Source organism: Lichenostomus cassidix, chromosome 20, assembly GCF_008360975.1.
Source record: "Lichenostomus cassidix isolate B80296 chromosome 20, HeHo_3.0, whole genome shotgun sequence".
Lineage (NCBI taxonomy): Eukaryota > Metazoa > Chordata > Aves > Passeriformes > Meliphagidae > Lichenostomus > Lichenostomus cassidix.
In genome coordinates this window covers 7,159,664-7,174,961 of record NC_139500.1, presented here as the reverse complement: position 1 = coordinate 7,174,961, position 15,298 = coordinate 7,159,664, and the positions used below count along the sequence as shown (strand labels likewise).

At 63.5% G+C, this 15,298-nt stretch overlaps 2 protein-coding genes across 2 annotated transcripts; one reads left to right on the top strand and one right to left on the bottom strand.

The window, feature by feature from the left end:
* Positions 1 to 715: 715 nt before the first annotated feature.
* REM1 (RRAD and GEM like GTPase 1) lies at positions 716 to 3,783 on the bottom strand. Its single transcript, XM_085079154.1, has 4 exons — positions 3,279 to 3,783; positions 3,042 to 3,124; positions 1,793 to 1,997; positions 716 to 1,622 (listed from the first exon to the last, which is right to left on the bottom strand). The coding sequence occupies exons 1-4, from the start codon at positions 3,580 to 3,582 to the stop codon at positions 1,345 to 1,347; spliced, it is 870 nt and encodes a 289-aa protein (XP_084935280.1). The 5' UTR covers positions 3,583 to 3,783; the 3' UTR covers positions 716 to 1,344.
* Positions 3,784 to 7,048: 3,265 nt separating this feature from the next.
* Positions 7,049 to 13,813, top strand: SOX12 (SRY-box transcription factor 12). The gene has a single exon (XM_085079153.1). It carries the CDS (start codon positions 9,670 to 9,672, stop codon positions 10,567 to 10,569), a length of 900 nt encoding a protein of 299 aa, XP_084935279.1. The 5' UTR covers positions 7,049 to 9,669; the 3' UTR covers positions 10,570 to 13,813.
* Positions 13,814 to 15,298: the final 1,485 nt, after the last annotated feature.

Below are 15,298 nucleotides of genomic sequence, written 5' to 3'. Positions count from 1 at the left end.
ATAGGTACAGGTTGCTGCCCCATCCCAGTGTCCTGTTTGTGCCAGCCACAGTCAGTGGTTCCCCACGGTCTGACCACAGAGTGAACAGAAACTCCCGACCCGGGTGGGGTGGCATCACTGATCCTACTTGGCATCAGGCCCTGGGTGCTGAGCAGGTTCCCCCATGGCATCCCAGCTTCTGGCTGGCAGCACAGCCTGAAAACAACAAGCAAAGCCTGCACGGCCCCAGCATCGCCTCTCTGGGTGCCTAGGGTCACTCCCTGCTGGCTGCAGCCAAGCACGTCCCTTCCTGGCTGTGCCATTCTGCTCGGCTCCTGCTCCCTGCCCCTTCCTGGGCACCAGGAGACACCAAGTGCTCAGCTCCCTGCCCACGCTTTGGCTCCCACGGTGCTCAGGGGCTTGAAACCTGCAGCTCAGCAGAGCTCAGCCCTTCCCAGAGGCTTTTCCAGAGCTGACTGGGAGCTTGGAGGTGCAGGGGGGCTGTGGGCTTCTGCTGTCTCAGGGGATGATGCTAGACCACTGGGTGAGGAATCAGGACCTCCACCAACGGTGGAAGGAAGGAAGGCCAAAGGAAGCCATTTAGGACAGAGGCTGTCCCTGCCCCAAAATATTCCAGCTAATAGAGATGCTAATAGAGCCAGCCAAGGCCTGGCTAGGGCAGGAAGCAGATCCTCAGCCCTGGCCACAGGCAAGAAACAGGGCTTCAGTCTGACTGTGTGGCTCTGGGAAGTGGCTCCCCAGGGCAGGGACCCAGCAGAGAACAGCACCTCCCTGACACAGTTTATTCTGCACATTGAGGGTTTCCCCATCACACCAGTACAGAGATAGCACAGAAACACTGGTGCCAGGGAGACATGGCACAAAGCCCTGGCACAGCAGGGTCAGGGTGCCAGGTGATGCCACTCATGCTCCCCTGCCCCCTCTTCCCAGCCAGGCTCCAGGCTGTCTGAGGTGGACACCCCACAGTGCCCTTGCCACAGTGTCCTGCAAAGGACAGCACTCTGAGCAGGACCTGCCACACTCCTGACAGCCCCCAGCCCTGCTCTGGGCACAGCCACTCCTCACCTCCATCTCCCTAGGAGCAGCTGGGAACCGAATTCCCACCACCCCAAATGCAGGTACCCATCCCACCCTCTGCTCTATGGACATGGTCCCCCTTATCCCCTCTCCTGGAGGGGAATTACTGTATCCAGAGCACCTTGGCATCCCTCAGCACCGGTGAAAACAGCTCCACATCCTCAGCATCACTCCAGCCCTGTCTGGGCTCTCCACAGAGAGAGATCTTCTCTGCTGGCACAGAGAAGAGTCCCAGCTGGCCTGTGAGGAGGGATGGGACTGCAGCTCTCAGAGCACAGACAGGTCGTGGCAGGACTTGGAGCGGACTTTGAGGGCCACTTTGCTGCTGTTCCTGGTCACTAGCCTGTCGAGGAAGTGCCGGGCTCTACTGGTGAGGCTCTCCTTGTGCTTCTGGCTGGGCGTGGGGTGCAGGTGGGACTTCTTGCCCCCTTGGCGCAGGCGGATCTGCCGCACCACCCCCTCGAAGAGCTCGTCCACGTTGTGCTGCAGAGCTGCCGACGTCTCGATGAACTTGCAGTCAAAGACGGCGGCGCAGGCCTGGCCCTCTGCAAGGGAAGGGCAAGGAGGGGGCACAGCCCCGCTGGCACCCCAAATGCTGTGGGATGGGCACTGCCACATGCACAACAGCAGCTGTGGGACAGATGTAGGGGAAGCAGCTGGACACGGAGCCCCCTCAGGGGATCCCCACCAGGCAGAACCTTCACACCCTGCTCACCTTCTTCGGAGACCTCGCGGCACCGCACCAGGTCGGTTTTGTTGCCCACCAGGATGATGGGGATGTCCTCAGCCTGGCGTGCACGGCGCAGTTGGATGCGCAGCTCCGAGGCGCTCTCAAAGCTGTCCCGGTCGGTGACAGAGTAGACGATGATGTAGGCGTTCCCCACCTGCAGGCAGTGGCTGCGGCGCTGGCTGTCCTCACCCTATCACCACATGGGGAACGAGATGTCACCACTCCATGGCCATGACCACTTCTGGGGGACTTCACAGCACCCTGGCACCAATGGGACCTTTCAGGGCACCCCACCAGCCCCCTCATTGTGTGGAGCAGATGTATGACCGTATTAATTAAATGCAGATGAAAAGCTCTTGATTTTGGGGGGAGCGTTAGGGAGTTTTCCTCTCTATCAAAAAGAAACTGGGGCTGTGGGCTCAGCTTGATGTGGGGAGGTGAGGCTGAACCCCCTGGGAATGCCCTGGGACAGTGTGCTGGATGCTGCACCCCTCATAAGCCAGGCACTGCTGGGCAGGGTGGGAATAAGCCATAGTGGAAAAAAAGGGCCATTGTTGGGGTGTTACAATGCTGGGGCATCTCTGGGCAGTGCAGCTACATGCCAAAAACAGCTTCAGTCCATGTGGGTGCTGCCCCACTGTCCACAGCTTGGGCAGTGACTCCATCCCTACTCCTGGGGACTCACTGCCTGGTGGCACCTACAGGAATGCAGGGCCCTGGCACGAAGGGAAGGAGGGAGGCCTCTGGAGGGAGGCAGTGACAGCAGCACTGGCATTTCTGCCCAGGAAGATACCTCATGTGTTGGGCATGAGGAATGCCCTGTGCCAGGCTCTCGGGGCCACCGTTCTGTCCGTTAAAGCAACGTGTTCTGGTGCTTTACCGACTCGTGGATTTACCCAGTTGGCTCCTCCAGACCCATTCCCAAGCCATTTCCATGCATTTTGAAGTGGGTTATCATATAAGAACCCACACCAGCGAGAACATGGTGGGCAGCCTCCCATGCCAGGGGAGGGTGGGCACAGAGCTGGGCAGAGATGTGACCCCAGCCTGTCTTGCCCAGCGTGTATCCCCTGCTCCTCAGTGAGGGCAGTGATGAGCCCCAGACACGGACAGGGGAGCCCCAGGTTGCCCTTCCAAGCATTCAGAGGCCCCAAGACAGCGCCTGTGCCCATACAATGTCCCCTGGGCACATCCTGGTTCACCCAGCTCCCTACAGCACCCGGCCGCGCTGTACCCGCTGCTCTGGCTCCCAGGTGTCCAGCACCAGCAGCGTGGTCTCCTCGCCATCCACGGTCAGCCTGCGCTCGTATGCAGCCCCTGCGGGACACCAGGAGAGCCCAGTCAGTGCCGCACTTCCCAGATAGCCGCGTCCTGGGCTCCTCTCCGCCTCGCACATGAGTTTGTCCCATCACGGGGCAAACGGGATGCCCCGCAGGCGACCCTGCAGCAGTTCCCCCCACCAGACACCCACCTCCGTGCTGGTCCAGCAGGTCCCGCTCCTGGACGCCTGCGAAGAGGTTGACCAGGCTGGTCTTCCCCACGCCGGGGTCACCCAGCAGCACTACTCGGTACCGGCGCTCCCTGAGACTTGGGGAGCCCGAGGAATCGGGGGACCAGCTGCCGCGGGGGGCCCTGCCACCCGGCTCGGAGGAGGTGTGACCGAGCTGGGGGTGAAAGGGCTCCCCCCGCGAAGTGGCCCCAGTGCCCCGCGGCCGCGGGAGCGGGGTGCTGGCCCTCCGCCGCAGCGGGCTCCCCGGCTGCGTGTTCAGGGTCATCACCGGCACCGAGGGCAGGGGGCTGTAGGCTGGGCGGGGGAGTGGGTGTCGCCCCGAAGGGCACCCGCACACGGCAGCCCCGCGACCGCGCCGCAGCGGCTCTCGGAGCTACTCCGGTATCAGCGGGCGGCAGCTCGGCAAAACTTTCCCGGGACAGCCGCGTCGCCGCCCGTCCCGGGCTTTAAGCCCCGGGAGGTGGAGCCCCTCTCCGCATCGATCCCTCCCCCGCCGGACACATCCCCGCCCGCACCGGCCTCGGCCCGGCCCAGCCGCCCTGTCCCGGTCCCCGAGGTCCCCTCGGGGCTTGCGGTGCCGGAGAACGGCAAATTCCTCCAGGGACGTGTACCCTCGGTCATGAGGATCAGCAGCTGCACCAGGATGCTTCGGGATGCATTGCCGCGGGCGGGGCTCCATCACGCTCCGGTCCTGTGAGGAACAGAGTCCCTCCGGTTCCCGGCCGTAGTCCCGCCGCCCCAGGCTCAGCTCTGCCAAGTAAGGAGCGAGCCGAGCCTGGTCCAGTCCTGCCCTGCCCAGCGAGGTATGAGTTTTAACAGGACGTAGGAACCCGTAGACCAGCTGTGCAGCTCTGTCTCCAAGACACAGTGATGGAACACAAGCCTGGGGCTCTCCTTGCACCGGCCATAGCAGGAGCTGTTTTTATTTGAATCTGTCGGTTGATCTCGGGCACCAGCACCACTGTCCCAAACTGTCCCTGTGCGGACAGTGATCTGAACCTACACTGGGTCACCAGTCCAGCCCATACTGGGATTTACTGGCAGAGCCTCATGGCACCAGGGCTGGTCCTAGGACACCCCTCATGGTCAGAGCACAGCGATGGGGAGGGCAGAAATGACACTAAGACCTTTATTGTGCCATAAAACCACATCAACAAATGCCCAAGATGCTGAGCAGGACTTGAGGGAAGAAGGGCTGAAGACAATGGAGTCAGCTTGGTACCTCATACAGTCCTGGCTACTCCAGCCACTGGGCAAGGGGCTGGCATCAGACGAGTGACATCTCCTTGGTGGGGGTGCTGAGGACCACCTCAGTACCCAGCATACATTTGAGAGAGAGGAGGTTTAGAAGGGACAAATCACAGAGCGGGAATAAGCCACTGTGCTTTGGCTGTTTCAGTGTAAAGAGGAGGACCAGGGGGAGTGCTCAGATGGTTTGTGCTCAGATGTGTCCTCTTCCCTGCATGGCAGTCCTGTCATCAGGGGGCACAAGGTAGGTCTGGGGAAGCCTGCCTTGTGTGAGCTGTGCCACCCCCTCTGTGTCCCCTGGATCCTGCACTGGCCCAGATGCTTGCTCTGGCACCCAGGACCACGCAAGTAGCTGGGGGAACAGGGAAACACATTAAACTGGGTGAGGGTAGTGCCCAGCTCCTGTTTAGTGTAAACCAGAGCCAAACTTTACCCCCAGTCACCCCAGCAGTATTTTCTCATGCCTCATGGTCTGCTACACTCACTGATCACTCTACCAACAACCAAAATCTGTTCCAGCTCAAGCCCTGCTCCACTGCCCTCAGACCACCCTCTGCATGGTAGGCTCAGCTCTTGCTTGCCTTCCCAAGGCAGCAGAGCCAGACACAAGTCCTGGGGCTCTGAGAGGGACAAGGAATGAATTCAGCCACTCTCATTGTCAATCCTGAAAGACAAACAGAAGCGGAGAAAGCCCATTGGAACAGCCAGGTACATCTGCTTTCTCGCAGCAGGGACAAGCACGGCAAGCTGGGCTTGCTCACAGCTGCCTCATCCATCTCCGTCTCAGCCGAGGACAAACTGTGCATCCAGAGTGTCCCAGCATAGGGCTCAGACCTGCTGGTGAAATCCACTCAGGGCCCTGGAAGCAGGAGGATTTTTAAGGAGGGGAAGCTGAAATGCAGATGGGAACGGATACGGGATGGTGGGGTTACAGCCTCTCTGGGCTCCACACACTGCCAGCGGCACACAGGGACCCAGGGAGGGCCAGCACAAGCACTGTACTCCTCTGCACCCTCACGCTCCCGGGCTGAGCCATTTGTGGCAGATCTTGCTCTTTCAAGGAACAAGTCCAGTGTCTGGAAGCAAAGGGTTAATCAGCAAAACGAAGGGCTGGTGATGTCGTGTGAAAAGTTGCAGGGAGGTCAGTGGGAAAGGGCTGAGGATGGTGGAGAGGGCTCTGGCACAGGCTCCCGCCTGTCAGGGCGGGTAAGCACCAAATGCCTGACTTGTGATGTTACAGAAACTTTCCACTTGGGCCTTCCTGCTATTTTTAACTCTTCTCCCAGCCACCCTCAGTAACCCCAGCCCCACCAGCTGCTGAGGCTAATTAATTCCCCTTTTTTATCTTTTTTTTTTTAATAAAAAAAATTAAGTTCCACTAATCTATCACACAGCCGCTCGCCTCCTCCCTCCTGACATGTTCCAGGCTTTCCTCCTCCTTCAGCTCATGCCTCCACAGCTGCAGCCATACCTGTCTTCTAGCTAAAACCCAGACCCTGCTGCAGGAGATCCAGCCCCTCCTGACACCCACACTACTTCTGCTCTGCTGGGTGAGTGTCTGCCCAACCGGGTGATATTTTCATGAAAAAAAAAAGCCCTGTGTGCACCCGTGGGGCAGGAGCAGGGACACACCAGGAAGGAGTGATCCTATGAGCAGACTCCCCCTGAGCACAGGTTGCCGTCTGCCACAGGGCTCTCTCCTTCCTGGCAGATTGAGGGGAAGATCATCCCCACAGAGCAAATGGGATTCATTCTCAGAAATGGAATTGTTTGACATTTATAAGATCAACACAGTGTCTTTAACCGAGGAGGATGGAAGGCAAAGGTAACATGACTGTATAGACTCATTTCACAGTGATGTGAGCAAGTAGCTTCCCAGATAATTTTCCATTGTTTTTTCTATCTCCTGGAGTTCTGCCCTCACTGTGTCCAGCCGGTTCTGCCTACAGATCTGCACCACTGCCTTCATCCTCTGCACAGAGAGAAATCCAGCCACTGCTCATTCCTCAGAGCTGGGAAATGTCCCCTTGCACCAACCCTCACCTTACCCTCAGGCACTGCTGCTTGTACTGGCAGCACAGAGGAATCTGTCACCGTGCCTGGTGCCACTCCACACAGGAGTGGCTCTGGGAAGCAGAGTGGCGCTCCAGCAGCTAGCTGGAGCCCGGGACAGTATGGAGGGATGGATTTAGGCTATTGCAGGGGTGATACTGCTGCTGGTCTGTGAGGAACCCCCCCCGGCTCGCTCTTTTGTCCCTTTGGCAACCTCTGTCTCCTGGGACACCCCTACATCCCATTGACCCTCATCATCCTGTGCCCGCCGGGGACCTCCGGACCCCATGGCCGCCTGGGAACCCCCTTTCGCCAAGGCTCCTAGGGATGCCCCGTACCCCCCGTAACCCGAGCCGGTCCCCAAGGCAACGGCGGGCGTGCTCGGGGACCGGGCGGGGCTCGTGCTCACGGGAACGGGCGGAAGGGACGCCCCCTGCCGGCTCCGCCCCGGCACCGCACCGGGACAGCATCCCCCGGGCGGGGCTGGGTGCCCGGGACTGGAGGCAGCTGTGGCAGCTCGGGCAGCCCGGCGGACCGGCCCCGTGAGGCGGGGATTCGGCTGCTTGCGGGGCGGCCGGGGCCAGGGGGGAGCTAAGGAACGGCCGTCCCAGGGAGCCCGCGGAGAGGCGGCCCCGGTGCGCGGGGCCAACGGGGATGGGCAGGTGTCTCCGGCCCCGCAGAGCTGTTCGACGCCACGGGCGTTCCGTGCTAATGGGCACCCAACCGGTCCTGCCCGCGGCGTGGCAGCGAAGACCGGAGGTGTGTGGGAGCGGCCGAGCAGGTGGCCCATGCTAGGGCCATGCGGGTGACCGGTGCCAGGCGTGACCTCCGGCTATACCGAGTGGGAAAGGCTCGGGGAGGCGCCGCCAAAGCCGCTGTGGAGAGTTGTGCGGTGTTCCCCGCGCGGCGGAGCTCCGGGACAGCGTGGGCACGGCCCGACCGGGCCGGCGGGAGGGCAGGCCCCGGGGGAGGCTCCGGTGTCCTGGGTGGCCGCAATGTCGGGGCAGGCCACAGTTCCCCACTCAGACCGCAGGACGGCGACAGCCTGTGGTGCCCGGTCAGTGGCGATGCCCGGTGAGTCGCGGTGCCCGGTCAGTGGCTGTGCCCGGTCAGTGGCTGTGCCCGGTCAGTGGCTGTGCCCGGTCAGTGGCTGTGCCCGGTCAGTGGCGGTGCCCGGTCAGTGGCTGTGCCCGGTCAGTGGCCGTGCCCGGTCGGGTCGGGCGCGGCCCCGCGCGCTCCCCTGTCACCACAGCAACTGGCGGCGGTGGCGCAGCCAATGGGCGCGGCCCCCGGCGGGCCCGCGCGCGGAGGCGACAACCAATGGGCGCGGCCCCCGGCGGGCAGCCCGCGGTCACCGGGGCAACAGTGCCGCCGCCGCCTCCCCATTGGTGCCGCCCAGAGGAGAGGGCGGGGCCTCCCGGGAGGGGCGTGGCCCCACTCGTGGCACCGGGGAACCGCGTGTCCGCCCCGTGGGCAGCGCGTTCCCCGCCCGGCGCTCCCTTCTCCGCTGGAGGCCGAGCCTCGGGGAGACGTCGTTGGGATGGACAGTGACATCGTGGAGACACGTCCACGAAGCCGTCGGTGTTCCCTCACCTCGTGGGGCCGACCGGTGCAAGCCCTAGTGAGCGGCCCGGGGACTGTTCCGGACCAGGGCTTTGCCGGGGCAACCGGGAACAGTGGGTGTCCCGTGAGCCCGGTGGGCCGGCAGGGCAGGGTGCAAGCGCAGCATCCCGCGGGGATACCCGGTATCCCGGGCGGTCAGACCTGTGAACAGGCTCTCGGCGAACCGCGAGGGGTGTGGGTGTTCCCGGGGGTGTGGGTGTCAGGGTCACCGGGGACACCGGGGTGCCCAGACCGGGGGAGCATCGGGTTTCTGGCAGGAGCTGGAGCATTCTCGGATGGGTACCTGAGGGCACAGAGAGGTACCGGGATACTTGTCTGAAGCTACCGGGTGTCACCGTGCCGCTCAGGTGGGGATACCGGGGGCTGCCGGACTGCCGTGGGGGCGGTATCGGGAGCATCGGTGTGCCAGGGTTAGCGGGGGGTAGCAGGGCGTGCCGTGTCTACCGGGCGGATACCCGGAGTACCAGGGAGTACCGGGGTACCGGGGCGTGCCGGGTAGCCGGGCGGTACCGGGGGTACCGGGGCGTGCCGCCCTGCCATTCTCTCCAGCAACCCCTCTCGGCGGGCGCCCATTGGCTGATCGGGATCTGCCCCCCCGCCCCGCGGCCAATGGTTGGCGGGGGGCGGGGCCCCCCATTGACAGACCCGGCGCGGCGGTGTTTACCGGGGGCGGCGGGGGCGGGGCGGCGGCGGCTATAAGAGCGGCACCGGGGGGCGTGCGGCTCCCGGGCTGCCTGCACCGCCCCCGCGCACCCCCGACCCGCACCCGGACCCGCCGCAGTCGCCCCGCGCCGTTTCCGACCGAAGCATCCGCCGACTTAAGAGGGGAGGCATCCCCGGGGCGGCGGGGAGCGGAGCAACCCCGGGGCGGAGCCCTCACGGCTTGCAGCATCCCCGGACAGTGCGGAGCATCTCCGAGCCGGTACAGAGCATCCCGGAGCATCCTCGAGCCGGCGCCGAACATCCCCGCGTTGGTGCGGAGCATCACTGAGACGGTACAGAGCATCCCGGAGCATACTCAGAGCGGTGCCGAGCATCCTCGAGGTGCTACAGAGCATCCCGGAGCATCGTCAGACCGGTACCAAGCATCCTCGAGGTGCTACTGAGCATTCCGGAGCATCTTCGGACCGGTGCAGAGCATCCCGGGACAGAACCACTGCAGAGCATCTCCGAGCCGGAAACCACCGAGCCACCCGGGCCCCCCTCCGGAGCATCGCTCGGCCGCCGCCCCGGCGGAGCCGGCCCCGCCGTGCGCCCCCGGGCCCCGTCGCGGCCGCCTGCGCCCCGCCCCGCCGCCGCCCGCTCCGCACAATGGGGGCGGCGCGGCGCGGCGCGTAGCGGCGGGCGGGGAGGCGGCGGCGGCCAGGGAGGCGGCGGCGGGAGGGGAGGAGGAAGAGGCGGAGGAGGCGGTGGGGTACCCGGCTCCGGGATGGTGCAGCGCGGTCCGCGGGGCCGGGGCGCGGAGGCTGGGCGGGAGCCCTGTGCCCCGCTGCCCGCCCGTGACACCGAGCCCGCCTGGTGTAAGACGCCGAGCGGGCACATCAAGCGCCCCATGAACGCCTTCATGGTGTGGTCCCAGCACGAGCGCCGCAAGATCATGGACCAGTGGCCCGACATGCACAACGCCGAGATCTCCAAGCGCCTGGGCCGGCGCTGGCAGCTCCTCCACGACTCCGAGAAGATCCCCTTTGTCAGGGAAGCCGAACGCCTGCGCCTCAAGCACATGGCTGACTACCCTGACTACAAGTATCGGCCTCGGAAAAAGGGCAAAGTGGGCACCGGAGCAGCTCGCCCGCGGCTCCCAGTGAAGATCAAGCCCTCCGTCCTGGGCCGTGTCTCTGCCAGCCGCAGGCAGCCCGCCAAGCTGCCCACCGGACCCGACACCCCGCAGGAGCCCGCACCAGAGGTTCCCTCTGAGGACAGCCCTGTGGCGCCTGGCACAGCTGCCTGGCACCCGGCACCCGACGGGGAGCACAGCCCCCAGGAGCCCTCTGCACCCCTGAGCCCTACCACACCCTGCCCGGAGCCAGGGAGGTCCCCAGAGAGTGGGTCCCCTTCTCCCATGTCGGCTGGGTCCCCTCCTTCTTCCTTCAGCTCCTCCGACGAGGAGCTGGAGGAAGAGCTGCTGGGGATCATGCCCGGGCGGGCGCCTGCCAGTGCCACCTGTGGTGCCCTGGACTGGTCCGTCTTCGACAAGGACCACGACCTCTTCCCGCGGGGAAGCTCCTCGCACTTCGAGTTCCCGGACTATTGCACGCCCGAGGTGACGGAGATGATAGCAGGGGACTGGCTCATGTCCAGCATCTCGGACTTGGTCTTTACCTACTGAGTCCCGCGCTCTGCAGGTAACGCTCATTTTTATTTTCACCCACAATCAGGTCATATCAAAAAACAACCCAGGAAAAAAACAAACAAACCGAAACCAGCTGTTTACATGCAGGAATCAGGTATTTTGCCTTGAAGCTGCTGGAAGGCAGAGCCCCTGCTCCCCCACCCCCTGGCACACACCCATTCTTCATCCGTCTGTCTGTCTGACTCTCGCCTCGTGCCCGCAGGACGCATGGCCGCCCGCCGCGGTTATTTGCCCTTGAAATGCATCTCATCGGGTTTTCATTGTCACACCCGTCCGCTTCCCCCCATGGCCCCGGCGCTGACAGCCATGGCTGCTCCCGGCCGCTCCCATCTCTGCCAGCACCGTGTGCCCTCCCGCTCTCCAGGAAGCAGGAGCCTCCACGCCACCCCAGCTCTTGGTGCTCACCCCATCTTCCCCATCCCTCGGAGAATGGCTGATTCCGTTTGGTTTTTGACTGCATTTAACGCATGGCTTCAATTTTCTCCTCTTCCTCTTTGCAGCCCTTGGGGAGGGATGCCGAGCCATGCCAAACTATCCCTTCTCAACTCCCTATTTTGTGAGAGGTCCCTAGCTTGGGGGGTTCGGTGCCCCACAGCCGCGTGTCCTTCCTGCTGGCGCATGCTCCCCGCCACTTGGTTTGGGAAGAGTGAAGTTGCACACACGTGACGAGCACGTGGGCGCGGGAGGATGTGTTGTTTCTCTTGCCAGGCAGTTGTGCAGGGAAAGCTGTGCCATGGAGGGAGCCCGTGTCCGGAGTCACCCTAAAACTGTATGGAGACGAGCCCTTCCCTAAGCAGCCAGCCCTCGTTTTAACCTTGGATGCTGTGACCGTGCAGGACCTGCTCTGGGCTGGCTGACCTTGGCCAGCGGAGCTGAGTCTCACTGCGCCCGGCCATGGCCATGGCATCTGGTGCTGCCGGGATGGCAGGGAGCAGCATGGAAGGGCAGGGTGGCAGGGAAGGGCAGCTGTGGGAAATCTGCCTTAAGAAACCACCCAGACTAGTCCAAGAGCAGCAGCCAATGCTGGTGGGCGTGTGAGGTGTGGGTGATGCTCTGGCGCAGGGCTCCTCCACACAGCACCACGCTGGGCTCCGCTGCCGGCCACACCAAGAGCAGGGACATGCTGGCAGGAAAGATGCTGCTGCAGCGGCTCCTCCAGCTGGGATTTTCTTTGCTTTTCCTAATGGCTCCTTCCTGCGACAGCCGCCTCCTCCCACTGCCGGGAGCACGTGGCTGCAGTGCTGGCTCGGCGGCTGCCGCAGGCTGTGGTTGGGGGGGCAGGAGCTGCGCTCTGGTATAGCTGTGCTGGGTGGGGACCCCACACGTCCCTGGGGACGTGGTCATGGCAGGGCTGGCAGAGTCTGCAGGAGCTGTGCTGGCCTCGGCAGCAACCGTTGTTGAAGCAGCCCCTGCAGTCCCCCACGACCCCGATTCCCCAGGGGCTCTGGGTTTGTGCGGGCCTGTCGGACCCTTCCCGGCCAGGGGCGTGCTGGGGGCAGCAGAGCACCCGCTCTCTGGGGCTCTGCCTCCCTGTTTTGGGGCTGCCGGTTCCCCCAGTCACAGGCTACCCCGTGCCTGCCCGTTGCTGTCAGGCCGTACTGAGCCGTGACCAGAGGAAGGACATGCCCCTCCCAGGTCCTGGTATCCCCCGAGGGTGCCTCGGAGTAGGTGCCTGGCCCTGCTGCTAGAGCTGCTGGTGGCCCTGGCTCAGCCGTGGGCATAGGCACTGCAGCGCAGGGAGAGGTGTGTCCCCGGGCCCTTTGCAGGGATGCTTGATGTCCCCTAGCCCAGCCCCTGGGGGCCCCTCGAGGCCCCCCACGATGGTCAACCATCAGCAGTGTAGATGTGTCGGTGTGTAGCGGTAGCTGTGCGTGTGTGTTGGCATTAGCCACGGTGTTTCGGTACCCCCGTGCGGGTGCCAGCCTGCGGAGCCAGGCGGGCATCACGCATCAGACACGTGTTCCCTGGATAGAGCGCGTCCTCTTCTCTGCGTCCCCTCCCTCCCCGGCCGTTCCTCACCGGATCCAGTCCCGCCCCCAAAGGTGGAAAAGCCAAATAAGCGCCGGGACAGCCATGATTCTGGCAGCGTGCTCCCGCTTCACTGCCGCCCTGGGGGGACTCTGCCTTCCCACCCCCTGGGCAGCCCCGCGCCAGGAGCATCCGAAGCCCCCTCCCATGTGTGAGCCGGGTTTGGGGTTCCTGTGGCATCTGGCGGCCCCAGAGCTCTCTGACACACACAGATCTCACCCAGCACCTCGGTGCCTTCTTGGGGTGCACAGCCACCCCGTGCTGTGGCCAGGGGTTCTCAGGGAGGGCGCCAAGGCTGACGGTCACCTGCCCTCCACCCCTGTCCATGGGGAAGCCAAAGCCCCCAGGTACCAGCAAAGGCCTGAGGCCACAGTGAGGGTCTCACATCACATGTGTGCTTTGCTGACCCTGCAGCTCAGGGCTCAGCTTCCATTCCCAGAGGGGACACAGGTCTCTGTGGTCCCCTATGTGCTGTGCATCGCCCTTGAGCCAGGGTGATCCCTCCACAGACTGTCAGGCGAAATATTTCCTCAGGAGCAGGTTCTGGGTCAGTGCCAGAACTGGAGCCAGCGCCGGGGTCCCCTGCCCCAGCCGCAAGCACAACATCATCCGCTTTGTCCCCATCCCCACCCCGTCCCCCTCCTAGAGTCTCGCCGGGTGTGTTTGTCAGGGAGAACCGTCGTGGACAGTGGTGGATTTTCTGTGCCGTGTGGTTGTAGTGCTTAGAGACCCCCCCAGCGTGCGGCCCCCTCCCGCTGCGCCCCCGCTGCCCGGTGCTGGCTGGCATGCGTGTGCGAGCGTGTGTGCGTGCGCGTGCGACATCCCGTCATCACTCCAGACAAAGCGAATAATAATAATAATAGTAATAATAAATAATAAAAATAAACCAAACCTCTCTCAGGAAGCAGCTGCCCTGGCGGCGGCTGAGCGGGCCAGGGGTCCCCGGAGCTGGCAGGGCCTGGGCGCAGTCTGCGGACGGGCGCCAGCGCTCGGGGTCACCTTTGTAGTGTTGTGTTAGTGAAGGGTCCCTGTGTCTGTTATCTTGGAGAAACAGGATTTTAGCCGAGGGGCAGCGATGACCCCATCTGGGCCCATCCCGGGAGTGCGACGCGGCTGGCCCTTGCTCCGCGGAACCTCGGCTAACAATTATCCTGACTGTTGTGATTATGGAATAAAGTGTGTTGGTCTGCTCCCCACGGCTCTGGCTCCTTTTGTGCTGCCACATCCAACCCAGGGGAATTTGGGGTCCCCAGGGAGATGTGGGATTCCCAATGGCCAGCATTCAGCTCCCAGGCAAATCAGCTCCCACCCTGAGCCCGGGCTCTCCCACACCGGGGAGGTTCACCCTCATCAGTCACAGTGGGCTGGGTGTCCCTGGGAGCAGTGTGAGCATGTGCATGTATGTACACGTATGTGCCTGTGCACATGCAGCCCCCCTCACCCCACCCGTGTGTGTGGGCAATCCCGACACCGCCCCCGACTCCGTTCTGCAAGGGGGAGGGGACCGAGTGTAATAAGGAGGGGCACCGGAGAGGGAGGGGCCCGGGGGTGTTAATCCAGACCCACAGGAGGGCTCGGGGGGGTGGGGCACGAGGTCACGCGCCACTTGCATCACACCCAGACCCCCGCCCCCAATCTCACCGCAGCTGTTGCCACGGCAACAAGAGGAGCCCAGAGCATCCCAGGGTACCGCCAGCCCCTCCTGCTGCCCCGGTGCTGCTGGGGACCGGGCTGTCCCCGAGGAAGGGAGAAGAGCAGGGGTTGCCTGTGCCACGGTAACCCCCCAAAGTCTGCAGGCCGCACCCACGGGAGAGCCACCAGCACCGCTGGGACCCTGGGCGGTGACACAGGGACAGCAGTGTTCCAGTGTGACGTCACTGCAGCCCCCGGCCATGGGATTTGTCTCTGTGCAGGGACACTGCTGGGAGCAGGGGGGACCATGGGGCAGTCAAGGTCACAGCTCACTGGCCATCATCACTGCCCTCCTGACCTTACCAAAGGTCAGGGCCACACGGGGCATGTGTCAAGTGTCCAACATGGCTCCCACATGCACACATTGGCCTGAGTCACACATGGCAGTGGCCTCTTGACTACCCCAGAGGTGCCACGTACCTTCTGCCACCACTCCTCCTTGCCCCCTGCTGCCCAAAGGGTGTCCCTCCCAAAAGGCTCCAAGCACTATTGAGAAAATGGCTCCTGGAGAAGCCACAGGGAATTAGAAACAGCCAACACGGCTGCCAGCCTTGAGCCATCCAGCCAAACTCACTTCCAGCCCGGTGAAGGCGGCTGCGTCACCCCAGCTAATTGGAGCATGCCCTGGGAATTGGGCATCATGCCTGGGATCTCTGCCTGCAGCCAGGCACCCAGCCTGGGGTGCAGGGCAGGCCAGGAGGTCAGGCTATTTCCAGCCCCATGCTGCTGATGGGGGGGACACCCCGGAGAGCCGGTGGCACACACAAGACCTGGCGTTGGCCCAGAGGGAGGCAGATGGATGGAGAACAGTGACCGGGCCACACACACACACACCCTTTGGCTCCACTCCTGCTCTTCTTCCCACAGGGCTGCTGGGTGTGAGGCTGCACTGAGCTGGCCTGGCCACCACAGAGAAGGTGCCAGTTCTGGGCCACAGAATGCCACAAGTGTGGATCTGGCAGCTCTGGCCTGTGGAAGGGCAGGA